Raw genomic sequence first — 13419 nt, forward strand, 5'->3', positions numbered from 1 at the left:
TGGTGAATAGCAAGGAAACAGGGTGGCTGACTTCTACCCCAAGAAAGCGAGGGAACAGTGCAGTGGCAAAACCGTCGAGGGAAGATCAACAGCAGTGACCATCGTCACTATCATTCCTGCCATTTTATAGAAGAGGACATGGTTTCAGAGAACCAAGGGACCCTAGGAGACAGGTTACAGAAGCTAAATTAGCACACCACTAGTACTTGGAGGTGGGGTGCTGTCTGGTCTTTCCCTGAGGGGAGAAACTGGCCTGGCCCGAGTGGCACCCTGGGGATGTAACCCTGGGGACCCCAGGCCCCCCACCCCTCGTGGGCTCCCTGTGATGGCAGAACCTGACTGTCGGTGAAGGGAGGGACTGCTGACCCCACGCCTCGCCCTCCTCCTCCCTCCATTCCTAAGAAAGTCCCAGTCCCTCTGGAAAGAACACCGGCCAAGCCCCAACTCACTTTAGTGTCTCCGCTAGAAAGAAAGTCTGCTGCTTGTTGTCGTGGTTGGGGATGCTACTGTACACATCTTGGATCCCGGAGAAACCAGCTTCTGTTCGACAGTATTTCTCCAAGGCCTGAAGAAAAGCGGGGTAGCTTTGGTCTGGGGAGAAGAGAGACCCCCCCCAAGACTCGTGCCTGCCCAGGTTGTGAACAGGCAGGCCCCGGACCACTTGGCATTTGTGGAAGCAGAAAGCCAAATTCTTGTCTCAGGGCTCAGCCGCCCTGCCCCCGGGGCCGAGAACTTCGTCCCAGCAGGCTGCTGGCTGAAGCTCTTCTCCTGGTCTGAACTTAGGGGATGTTCTTTTGGCCCTTTAGGGAACAAGGCTGATCTGACAGACTCACCCACAGCGGTGGACAGAGGAAGGCAGTGGAGGGCTGGGATTTGGAGACTAGACTTAGCACACCCCACGGAGTCCCTGTGGAGACACGGTCCCTCGTCCAGAGGCAAGAGGGCCAAGTGCTGTCTGCCTTTTGTATATAAATGCCATTTTTACACACTGAGGGACCTGGGAGCTGGGCCCAGGAGCACGAAACTCTTGGCTTTCACTGATCAAGAACCAGGGGCTTCAGGGGAGCAGGGGGATTCTGGCCAATGAACCATGTATGTGAACCTGAGCGGGCCTGTGCCCTGCCTGAGTGTGGGTGAGGTTCTTTTCCCCAGGACAGTCTATGGCTCTGAGAGCAGGGGGCCCTAGGGGAAGCTGGGAAGCGGGGCGGACAAAGGAGCTTTAGCATCCCTCAAGAGACATCCTTCTGGACTCTCCATACCTGCCTTTGACACCTACCCCACAGAGGGCCAGGAGGTTTCCTGCTGGGTGGCTGGGAACAAGCAGGCTAGTGGAGGAGACGCGGGGGGCGGGGAGCAGAGCCCAGAGACAGGTGGGGGCCACCCAGGGCTGGGCTGGCTTTGGGCAGAGGAGGGAGGTGATCCGCCGGCCTGGCAGATTTTTTTTCTGTTTGAGAGGAGAAATCTAAAGCCATCTTCTCTGGCTTGGGGTCAGAAAGCAGTGACCGCATGTGCTCTGGGCCCCTCTGGCTCGTGCCCTGCCTTTAGCCCTCTGAGTTTACTAGCCCCAAAGGCTGTGGGCGCCCAGAACCCTCTTCACAAGTTCCCGGCCTGCTTTGGCCCAGCCGGGCACTCTTGGCTCTGCAACCACTCCTTGACCCTTTGCACTTGAACCCTTAGCCAGATGTCAGCCTGCTGTGACCTTCCTCCCCAGGCCTGAGCTAGGGCGCTTTGGAGGCGGACTGAATTCTCAGGGCCCCCGCCCCGCGCACTCACCGTCACCACCTCCCAGCCCCACTCCCTGTACACGGGGTCGTGGGTCTGTCGCCACAAGTACATGTAACTCTCCACCACCTCGGGCCGCAGGATGTAGTAGCTCTCGCTCAGCTGTGTGGCCACGGCCTCTCTGCCAGAGTTAAACCAGAAGGCCTCGGGCCCCAGTTTGGTATCTGTGGGGAGAACCAACCAGAGGGCTGGGTCAGACCTCCCCCGCTTTTCAGGACCCAGCTGCCCCAGGAGCGCACTCAGTGGCCGGAAGCACTGGCAGGTGACTGGCGCAGGCCGAGGCTGGCAAATGCCCGGCTTCCCTCTTGGCCTAGGCAGGCCAAAGCAAGAGCCTTGAGGCCTCGAGCGTTTTGCAGTCTTAGAATCTGAGAGTCCAGATGAACTATCCAGCAATCTGGGGAGAAAAAGGTGTGGGCGATGTTCCCCAACTGTGTTTTGAGACATAAACTCTGCAAGATGTTAACCAGCCAAGAAAGAATTTCAGGTTTAAAAGACATTTGGGGAAGAGTGGGTCAAATAAAATGAAATTGCCTCGGGCGCCTGGGTGGCTCAGTTGGTTGGGCGACTGCCTTTGGCTCAGGTCATGATCCTGGAGTCCTGGGATGGAGTCCTGCATCGGGCTCCCTGCTTGGCGGGGAGTCTGCTTCTCCCTCTGACCCTCCTTCCTCTCATGTTCTCTGTCTCTCATTCTCTCTCTCGCAAATAAATAAAATCTTAAAAAAAGAAAATGAAATTGCCTCCTGTCTGCGAGACTTATCAGATCCTTTAACATGCTGATATGCGGTGATGCTTCTCCACGGACCCCTTTCTTAGGGAACTGCTTTTCGCACCTCCCAGAACCAGCCTTCCAGAGCTGACAGGCTGGGACGCTGCTGGGGTGGAGATGGGGGGAAAGCTGCCCAGAAGGCACATACTCAGGCAGAGGCAGCTAGATAAAGAGGGCCTGATGAGGTCTGAGGGTTTTTTTTGTTTTTCTTTAAAGGTTATTATTTATTTATTTATTTGAGAGAGAGTACGTGTGAGAGAGAGCGGGGGGGGGGGGGAAGAGAGAGAGATAGAGAAAGAGAGACCGGGCAGGGGGAGAAGCAGGCTCCCCGCTGGACGACGTGGGGCTCAATCCTGACCTGAGCCAAAGGCAGACACTTAACCGACTGAGCCATCCAGGCTCCCCGAGTTTTGTTTTTGTCAGTTTGGTTTGTTTGTTTTTGGACAATTTGGTGCCATTCCTATTTGCTGGAGGACCATAATTATAACCACTGCTACAGCCACTACTTCTGATTTCAAGGGCTGTGCTGGGTGCTTTATTTACGTTTACTTTGATCCTTAACAAATGTTGTTTGTTTTTGTTTCCTGTTTTTTTGCTAAGGTAGATGTTAGTGTCCCTCTCTCAGGCATATGGAAGCTGAGGATCAGAAAGGCTAAGTAATTTGTCCAAGGTAACACAGCAAGCTGTGACTGAGCTGGGATGTGACCCTGGATCTGTCTGATGCCCTTTCCCTGGACTGTACTCTCTCTCTTTCCCTCCTGGGTCTGAGACTCTAGGCCCCGAGTTTAGGCCAGAGGGGTCAGCTCCTCCACCCTTCGGCGCCTGCACACCCTGTCTGAGTCAGTCAAGTGCCGGGCTCTGGTCCTAAGTGTGCCTTCCTTCTTCCCATCAGGTCAGGACCCTGAGAGGCCCTGGGTTGTTTTTCCTCAAGAGACGACTGGAGCTTTGCAGGACATTCTACTCTTCCATGGAGGGCTTCACAGAAGGGCCGTGCTGGGTGCCATTAGCCAGACCCTGGCCCCCTCGAGTTCTCAGATGCTTGCAGTCCTCCTGGCTGCCAGCAAACAGCCGTTTTGCCCAAGCTGCTGATGGGGTGGGGGCACGAGCGGCCGCCGTGGCTGTCCGTGGACAGGTGGGCTGGCTGGAACCGCATGCTCTATTAAGTGGATGTCTTTTATGGTCTGGGTTGATTGTCCCAGACAAATAGTGAGCTTTTTATTATTCCTGGGATTTCCTATCTGTTTATGGCTCTGGCTCTTTGAGGGGAATCGCAGACCCGTTGTAAGGACCCCTTGTGAATTGCTGGCTTCATGGAAACAGCTCCGGGAGACCTGGACTCGGCTGGAGGGGTCACAGACACCTTTCAAGCTAACACATGCCTTCTGTGCTGGGGCTGAGGACGGCCGGCAATGTGCTTTCTATGGGACCCTCTATCTCATCCCGGGAGACCCGTGTTGTTGTTCCCATTGAACCGATGAGAAAACAGAGGCCATCCCACTGGCGAGTGGCAGACTGGCACTTGAGCCAGGTTTATGGCAAACCTTAGGTCCTTTCCTCCAAGACTGGGATTACACTCAGAGCAGTGGGCACCTCTCAGGGCCCTGGGGGGAGGGCTCTTTCTGAGGGGCACTGTCTAGAGAGGCAGCACACAAGAAGGAGCTGGGCATCACAAGACCTGGGTTCTAGCCCTGGCGTAGCTACTCACGCGCAGTGTGACTTTGGTGAAGTCACTTCCCCGCTCTGGACTGACTTAGTTTCCCCACGTGTAAGACAAGGCTCATGTTCTCTAATGTGACTCCTGACTCCAGCATTTGATAATTCTGCAACGAGTGTTAGGTGGGGATGGTCAAGAAGCTCTCGAGCTTTCTGGTGGTCTTGGTTCAAAGACGGTGGTAAACGGGGTGGTGCCAGAGGTGGTAAGACCCCATAAATGGAGGGGTGCTGGGGAGGAAAGGCAGAGGTGCACTCAGGGGTAAGGGCTCGGGGAGAAGGGATCTGCTAGGCTCAGGAAGCCTGGAGGACCCTCTGCTCTGTGCCCCTCACATGGGCCCTTGGCCAAGTCCTCTCTGGGTCTCAGTTTATCTGTGTTGTGAGGTTCAGCAATGATGCAAGGTCAAGTGTTGAACACTTAGCACAGGTGCTTGATACATCACCCCTATTTTCCTTTTAACTAAGGGTACAGTCTCAGTGCGTAGGCGGCACATCCCTCATACAAATTCTACGTAACTTCCAAGGCGAGACTGCCCTAAGACCATGTGTTCCCTTCCCGCACTGCCGCTCTGCTGGTTTTTCTAGTCCTTCCTGGTATCTAGCCTCAGTCTCTCCTGCTGCCCCTTCCCCTTGCAGGGTTACCTGAGCGGGCGTATGATTCGTGGCACGTCTTGGTGATCTGGGCTGCGAGCTCTCGGTAGTGGGCCCTCTTTTCTTCCTTGGCATCCTCAGCGCCGAGGGCGATCATGCCCCCAGAGAAACAGGCCAGGTGCCCCATCTTGTGGTCCAGAATCCCCCCTCGCCACTCGGCAATGTAGGTCAGCCCCCCAGGAGAGACATTCAGCAAGTAGGTCTCTATTGCCTGGGAGCAAGGTGGGAGTTGGGCAGGGGGGAGGGGCATAGGAGGGGGACAGAGAAGGGAGGGGGAGAGGATGGAAAAATGAACATTTTGCAGACAGCAGCGAACACAGCTCTGCTGAGCCCTCCATCCCAGGCAAAGGAGGTCCTTGGCCTCCGCTGGCGGCTGGTGGTGGTCCCTGATGGGGCCGGTAGGAGGTTCTGCCACTCACCTGACTGAAGCCTGGTGCCTGCTGGGGGCTTGGACACAAGGCAGCTCCCTGGAGTGAGTCTCTTATTTAGACTTTTTAAAAATATATTTTATTTGTAAGTAATTTCTGCACCCAATGTGAGGCTCAAACTCACAACCCTGAGATCAATGAGAGATACATTCTCTCCCAACTGAGCCAGCCAGGCGCCCCTCTTATTTAAGCTTTTATGTCTTTTATGTATAAAGATTTAAAAAAAATCTTGTAAAATCTTATCCATCCTCCACAATGTCCTCTGTTAGGGAATCTTAACCTGGAGCCCAGCTGGCCTGTGGATGGGCTCCAGGGGGTCCAGAGGCCACTCAAATTCTATGTGACACTCTCCTGTATGTGCATTTCCATGGGAAGAGGGTCCATATATTTTACCTGGTCCTCAAAAGGGACCCACAGAAAGTTAAGAGCTGCTCTCTACAAGCCCTTATCATACACCTTCTTATTTAATGCCCATAACAAGCCAGGCACATGCCCTCTACAGACAAAAGGGTTGAGTGGCTCATCCCAGGTCACCCAGCCATGCTGAGATTTTGACAGGGACCCCCCATGCCCAAACTGGGCATCTTCTACTACCTGACGGCGGCTCCTTCTAGTAGCAAGGGGCTTTGAGAGCCCCCCATCCCCAGCTTCCATGGGAGATGATATTGCTGGTAAAGACTCCAAGGAAGTTGGGGGAGACAGGTGTCAGGCCACGGTGCCCCCCCCCCCCCCCCCCCCCCCCCCCGCCGTTAGTCCCCAGGAGCCCTGGAGACAGAGGTGATGGCAGTGCCTGTGGCTCCTGGTCCAGGGCCGGGCCTCTGGGGCCCTGGCCAGACCTCTTCCTGCATTCTTGTCCCTCCAATCTATTCTCCAGGGCTGGTCCTGGACCTCCGCTCTCCGTAAATAACAGACCAGTTTAACGTGATGCCAGAGACATGGCTCCCAGGAGCAGATTCCTCGGGTTCAAATCCCACCTCTGTCAGTTCCAAGCTGTGTGACATTGGGCGGGTTCTATGGGCTCTCTGTGCCTTGATTGCCAAGTAAATGCATGAAATGGGGGTACGAGCATGAACCACCTCACAGGGCTGTGAGGATCAACGGGCTGTGTGTGCACAGCTCAGCATCCTTGCTGGCGCAGCATCCTCAGGGCACGTTGGCTACCACAGTTCCGCTCCAGTCTGTCCCCAGACCCAGCCTCTTTCCAGTCACACCCCTCTCCTCCCATCGAGTGTTCGAGTTTTCCATGAGCGGGGGCTCGGGGCAGGGGATGAAGCCCCCGAAGACACACAGCCCGGACCCTGCCTCGGGGAGCTCACCTGTTAATAGAGATTTCCAACAAAATCAAACACACGCGGGAATTACGATTTGTGATCAGCATTTTGGAAAGAAACACGCACGCTCGGCCTCGGCTGCACCGCCCCAGCTTGCCTTTGCGCATGCTCCACCGTGCACCCCGTTCCAGGCCACTGCTGCCCGGGTACTCGCCTCCCGTTGCCTTTCTACCTGGTGCTGTCCCCACCTTGTGCATCCTTCTTGTGTGTTCTGTGGCAACCCTGTCTCTCTCCCAGGACTCTGAGTGCCGCCTGACAGCAGAAGCACCACCCCCACTCTCCAGCCAGGGCAGGCATACAGAAGGTGCTCGAACAACATTCGCTCTTGGATCTTTGTTCCTCTTCCCCCTCCTGCAAGGTCCCGGCTGGTGGGCTGGCTGCAGGACCCTCACTGAGTAGCAGGTGGGGAAGCTCTGATGATGTGACGTGCGAGAACACTCGTGCCATGGGGGGCGGAGCACTGAGGGGCCTGGGGAGCCGCCCACTCCTGGGCTGGGTCTGCTCTGCGTGGGCCCCCGCTCCTGGGCAGAACCGGGTCCACGCAGGTGGGGAGGAGGGGTGGTAGGCTAGTCCAGGGTGCAGAAATCTGGTTTAGTCATCCGTTGTGGACACTTGGGGTAGAACACAGACATCCTGGGGAGATCCCATGAAGCCTCGTATGACAGCCCAGAAACTGCCCCTTCAAGACTGGCTCCCATGGGTTATTTCCATTTGGGGCTAACCCCAAGCTAAGTAATCGTGGTAAAGAGGAAATGACAGACCAGTCTCTCTGTGAGGACACAGCTGAGACAAGCAGATAGGTGCGAAGATTAAAAATAAGGCTTTCTAAAACTCTAAGCAAAGCACAAGACAGCACAGGCTGGGAACCGACCAGTTAGGTTTAAATCATCCAGGAGACGAGCAGAGCTGAGGGGGAATACAGAGACCAGGGCTTGAATCCCAGCTCTGCAATGTGAGCCTTGGGCGATTCTGGGCAAATTATTTCCCTTTTCTGAAGACTCCCTCTCCTCATCTGTAACATGGGAATAATTCCTGGGATGGCCATGAGGTTATTCAAAGACTCTGGCTTCCTTTGCCTCTTGGAGGGGACCCCACCTGCCCCACTCCCCAGAGGGATTTTGGGCAAGCCAGGCTCCTTTGTGGTTGGCAGGAGCACTGGATCTGGAGTCAGTCGGATCTGTGTTTGCACCCTGACTTTGACACTGGCTGCCGTGTGACCTCAGTTTCTCATCTGTAAGATGGGGCTAAATAAGACAAGGCAGTCAGGGCACCTGCCTGGAAGATGCCACCGTGACACTTGCTCTCCCCGTTCTTCTTTTTGCCCCTTCCCCTGTGACCTTCAGGGGTGTGCCCCGTGGGCCTAAATCATCCCCACTCACCGCAGCTGGACGGTGGTCTCACCGCCCCCCCCCCCCCCCCCCCAGGGCAGCTTTCCAGACTGTTTCCTGGGCCCTGGTCCAGAGGTTCTGATGTAGCCTTGTCAGGGTGCAGCCTGAGCAATGGGATTTTACAGCTCCCCCAGTGATTTTTAATGTGTGGACAAGGTTGAGAATTACCAGAATATTCTTCAAAGCCCCAAACTTGCCAGAGGCCAGTCTTTACCCAGGGTCAGACATACTCCAGGCTATTCACTGGGGATATCAAATGAGGGGAGCAAAGCCAAGTTCTCTCCTGTTCAATCAAGTGCTTTCCATAAAGCTCCCAGTTTGCTTAAATAATTCATGGCCATTTCTTCCCTTGAAGCCTCAACCACAGTGTGCCCTGAGGGCAGGGAACCAGGCTGCTTGCTAACTTCATGTTTACCCCGCAAGGAATGGAGGAAAGGGCAGAAAGGCCTTTGCAGGCAGCACAGTCCGTGTAGGCTGAACACTGATCCCCTGACAGCAGACATAGGCTGTGGTCTGAGCTCAGCCGAAGCTGAAGCTGGGGCCGAGACGCAGACAGAGATGGGACTGGAGTCCCAGTAATGGCTTCATGACCAAGGTCTTGGTGCTGGGGACCTGGGCAGGGAAAACTCATCACCAAGCCCACAGGTTAAAAGGTCCATGACTGTGGAGGCCTGTTTCAATAGGCTTCCTTTAAGCACTACCATTCCCGGCCAGATTCATGCAATCAGGGGGTAGTTAGAGCTCATTCATCCATCTATTCAACAGTTCATACTCATCCATCCACCATATCTACCCACCTATCCACCTTTCCACCTGCCTATCCACCTATCCACCCATCTATCCTCTACCTACCTACCAATCCATCCTTCCACCCACACATCCACCCACCCACCCATCCGTCCATCTGCCCATCCATCCATCTATCTATCCATCCATCCTTCCACCAACCCATCTGTGCACCCATCAATCCTTCCACCACTGATCTACCATCCACTCATCCATCCATCTATGCATGCATCCATCCATCCACCGACCCATCCCTTCAGCAATTGTGTGTTCATCTGTTCACAAAATAGCTATTGTACACCTCCTATGTATTGGGCACTGTTTTAGGAGTGAGGCAGACAGGGTGAATGACTAGACAAGATCCTTGCTCCCAGAGAGCTCACGTTCTACTTGGGGAAGACAGACAATGAACAAGTAAACAAACATATGCATGGGGTAATTTTCGATGCTGATGAAGGCAAAGAAGAGAATAAGTCTGGTGTATATGACAGAGAGAGGCTGTGAAAGGCCAGTTTCCAGTGGCATTTGACTTGACCAATAAATGGGGCCCAGCCATTTGAATGCTATTCCACGTAGAAAGGACAGCAAGTACAAAGCCCCAAGGTGGGAATGAGTCTGGTGTGCCTGAGGAAGGCTGGGGACCAGAGCTGGGAGTAAAGGGGAAAGAGTTCAAGGTGATTGGTAGGTCTAGATCAGGTGGGCAAAGGGGAGGAGTCTAGCTTCTTCCAAGTGCAAATGAGGAGCCAATGAGGTAGGGACATGAATTTCCAGTGCTTCTGGCTGCTGTGTGGAGGGAGAACCGACTCCAAAGGGGACAGGAGCAAGAGTTCTACTTTAGGGGACACAAGACCTCAGACCAAGGTGGTGGCAGAGTAGATCCAAGCTGCTCAACTTACTTTAAGGGGAAACTAAGGCCTGGAGCCTACCCAGTGCCTTTTCCTTAGCTGGGCTCAGAAGTATCTAGTGATGGGCTGATGGGATTCCATAACCCCCTTGCAAATAGCTCAAGCTAACCACCGTCCTCTTCCATCCTAAAGTCTCCCTCTCTTTGGAGAGACTCATCTCAGCCTATTATCCCTTGTTGAGAATTCACACCCTGCAGACCGACCAGCAGTGGTGAGGGACAGTGGGGGGAACACTGGGACGGGCTCAGATCTGGCTCTAGCTCCAGCTCCGCCAGCTCTGTACTGTGTGGCTTTGAGCAAGTGACTTCCCCTCTCTGGGCCTTGGTTTCCATCCACGTAAAGAGAAGGAGCAGAACTGGATGCTCCACTGAGGGAGGCCCCTCCCTGCTTGCACATGCTAATTACATCACCCTTGGTTCTGCAGGGAGATGGCTGAGGATCTTGCTTTGGCAGCCTCATCTGGGGGCTCCCAGGCCAGTGTCTGGCTGTGTTCTGGGCTCTGACACATTCACGGAAGCCCAGACACCATGATTTCCGAATCAGACTGACTGCCGCTTCCTGTGAGACCTCGGACAAATGGCTTTACCTCCATGAGCATGGGTTTTGCATCTGTAAAACGAGGATGCTAACATGGCCCTAATTTCAAGGCATTTGAGTACAGTCACAAGCTGTGTGTGCAAAGCACATGGCTGGGAGGGAGACTCTCTTGTTCTTCCAGCCAGCTCGCCATGGAGGAGGGGTGGGCAAGGAAGGCCCCGGCACTCAGGGGTCAGTGCCAGAGCTGGTGGTGAATGACCAACTAAAGTCTTACCTCCAAGGCTTCATAGTACATATCTTTAGCCTCCACATCTGTCTTGGCCGACATCAACCAGGATTTGATCAAATATTCATAAAAACTGTCCCCGAGGCCTCCAACCGAGACGTGGTCTGTGAGGAGAGAGAGGACAGAAGCATTATCTCCAATTGCTGAGGCTGTCGGGCAGGCCTCCCCAAGGGAATGCACCCAGGCAGCAAGTCTCGTCCACCAGCCTCAGTGGCCCCCCCAGGGCCATGTGCGGGGGAGGGGGGAGCAAGCCTTTAACCAGCAGCCTCTGAGCCCTGCAGGAACGGGGGCAGAAAGGAAGCCCCAGGCTGAGACTCGGGGAACCCAGGGCCATCCTGAGCACGATCACCTGGCGCACGAGTGCACGACTCACCCGGGTGTATAAATCATGTCGCTTTAGCAGGCCAAGGATGGCAGGGCCTCTGGTTATTAACTGTAAATGAGTTGCATTTCTTTCTTTTTTTTCTTTTTTTTTGAGTTGCATTTCTTTAAAAAGATAATCTGGTGGCAGGGAGTTCAGAGATTTTTATTACCCAGTGACAAACATGGTAATTAATGCTGGGCAGGTTCATAAAAGGCCACGGAAAGGAGGAACAGGAGGCTTAATTTAGTCAGAATACAGAGCCACTTGGAAAAACCGAGCTTCCGTTGAGCAGACTAGGATAAATGGAGTTTCCAAGGAGAAGGGGTCGGGAAGAATTGGGTCTGAGGAGCCCGTCTTTGCCCTGGTGGCATCTGCCTGGAGTTGCCCATGGACAGGACTGAGTGACTCCACCCAGTGCTATCCCTGGAGAAAGACAGGTCAACCAGGATCACTTAACCAGAGAAGAAAGACATGGAAAACACTTCACTCACATGCTTTAAAAATTAACAACAGGGAAACACAAAGGCATTTAATAGATATAACAAAGAGCAACTTCAGTTCCCTGTTAAGATGCACTTAAGTAGAGAGACAGAGAGAGGAAGGAAAATGGGGGCAGATTAAGGCGGGGTAGGGTTGGTGCGGAGGGTATTTCCAGCTCCTCTGGAGAAAGTGGGGATAGGAAGAGAAGGGAGGGAAAGTAGGTGGGGGGATGAGAGAAAGAAACAGAGAATCCATCAAAAGCTACCATTTCTCCAGGGTCCACTGTGGGCCAGGAGCTTTACTGTACTATCTAGAACAACCTCCCAAGAATCCTGCAAGGTAGGCATTGCCAATCCCTTTCCCAAATGGGAAAACTGGGTGGGCCTACATAGCTCCTCCAAGGCCACCAAGGTGGCAGAGCCCTCGCTTTCTGCTGCTTTACAGCCAACCAGAGCATGAAAACATGCTTCTTCTATGCCTAGAGATAGAAAGGACAAGTGTGAAGACAGCGGGACCAAAAGTCAGAGGGTAAAGACAGGTGAGGACCAGGAAAGTGGGCTGAGAGGAATACCCAGAGTAAACCAGCCCTTCCAGCTCCCTCCAGCCCCATAAATAAATCATGGCCCAGCAAGGGCTCAGGACTTGCAAAAATTGGAACAGACCAGAGAAATCCTGAGCTTTGGGGAGGCGCGGGAGGGGGTCCGTGCAGGCTGGACCCTGCTGTGTGAAGAGACGTTCACCAGCACAACATACCCCCCGCCCCCCGCCCCCCTTGCTACATGGAGGACACGGCACAAAGGGAGGCGCAGGGGCATGCCAGGCCCAGCATGCTGATGGTGTGTCCGAAGCTGGAGCAGGAGGTCTGTGCCGAGCAGGGGTTGGGGAAGGCTGCAAGTCAAACTGGGCCAGCCTCCGCTGAGGGGACCTCCCACAGCTCAGAGCCCACAGAAGAGGCACACAGGCACGCAGCCAGGGGCCCTGCCATCTCCACACTCTTCCAGGCCTGCCGCCTGTCACCGTTTTCTCTGCCACTCCAGACACTCCTAGCCCCCTGCCTTCCCACTTATCTCTCACCTGTGGTGACCCCTTCCCCCTCCCCTTGCATGGCTAGCACTTCCTCACTGCTACACCCCAGCTCGGGCCTCCTCTCCGCAGAAAGGCCTTTCTCAGTGTTCTCCTAAGCCTGCCTGCCGTCCTTCCCTACATGAGGAGCGAGTGAGACAGGGTGCACGCAAATCTGGCCCCATGGCGCCCCACGTGGGAAGCGCTCCGCGGCAGCCGATCCTTCTGGTGCTGGGCGTGTGCCTTGCCCTTGGCAGCTCCCAAAGCGGTGGTGTCCGTATCTGCTTATGGGTCCGCCCCCCCCACCAGGCTGTGGGCTCTCTATGGGGAGGGGCCGTGTAGGATTCACATTTTATGCCCACTGCGGACACCCAATAAGTCCCGAATGGAAGAAAGAGAGGTTTGAGCTGTGCTGGGAAGGGCCTCGAATGCCAAGCCAAAGAGCTGGGACTTCCTCATGTGACCGCAGCATGTGCATGACGTGGTTAAGGGCGCGGCCTGGCAGGTGTGCAGGAGAGGGGAGCCAGGCCCCCGGGAGCTCCATGGGTGTTTGCGACAGGACACCCTCTTGGGGCTGTGTGAACGATTCTCCTTTGGAGGTCCCACCGCTTCCTGGCTAGTGCGCGTCTGCGGTGTCTACCCCCCGAAGCGTGTGGTACACCGAGAGCCCAGAGCGGGAACTGGAAGACACAGATCTGCCATTAGCTCAGGGCAAGCCATTCTCCTCTCTGGGCCTCCAGCTTTTGGTCAATAAAATGCAAAAGAGGAGCGTGCCGCCCTCTGAGCTCTAAGTGGCTCTGTGAGGATGGGTCTCGTCTGTGCTAGGTACCGGCAGAAACCTGGTGGACTTGTCCTGGCTGTGAGTCCTAGTGGCAGGAGGGTCTTGGCCTCCCCTGTTACCCTGCAGCTCAGCTTCCAGCAGGAGGGGGGAGCAGCGAGAACA

General features: G+C 54.8%; 1 protein-coding gene across 5 annotated transcripts in view; it reads right to left on the bottom strand.

Moving 5' to 3' along the window:
* MAN1C1 (mannosidase alpha class 1C member 1) overlaps positions 1 to 13419 on the bottom strand; it is a 146977-nt gene that overhangs the window by 8077 nt on the left and 125481 nt on the right. For all 5 annotated transcript variants that reach the window (XM_035019450.1, XM_035019447.1, XM_035019445.1 and 2 more), the window contains exons 8-11: positions 10559 to 10674; positions 4901 to 5120; positions 1774 to 1946; positions 450 to 565 (exon numbers count right to left, since the gene is read on the bottom strand). In XM_035019450.1, coding sequence (XP_034875341.1) covers positions 450 to 565; positions 1774 to 1946; positions 4901 to 5120; positions 10559 to 10674 — 625 coding nt within the window. The remainder of the gene's footprint in view (positions 1 to 449; positions 566 to 1773; positions 1947 to 4900; positions 5121 to 10558; positions 10675 to 13419) is intronic.

This window comes from Mirounga leonina, unplaced genomic scaffold, assembly GCF_011800145.1.
Source record: "Mirounga leonina isolate KUSES-001 unplaced genomic scaffold, KU_Mleo_1.0 Mir_173, whole genome shotgun sequence".
NCBI lineage: Eukaryota > Metazoa > Chordata > Mammalia > Carnivora > Phocidae > Mirounga > Mirounga leonina.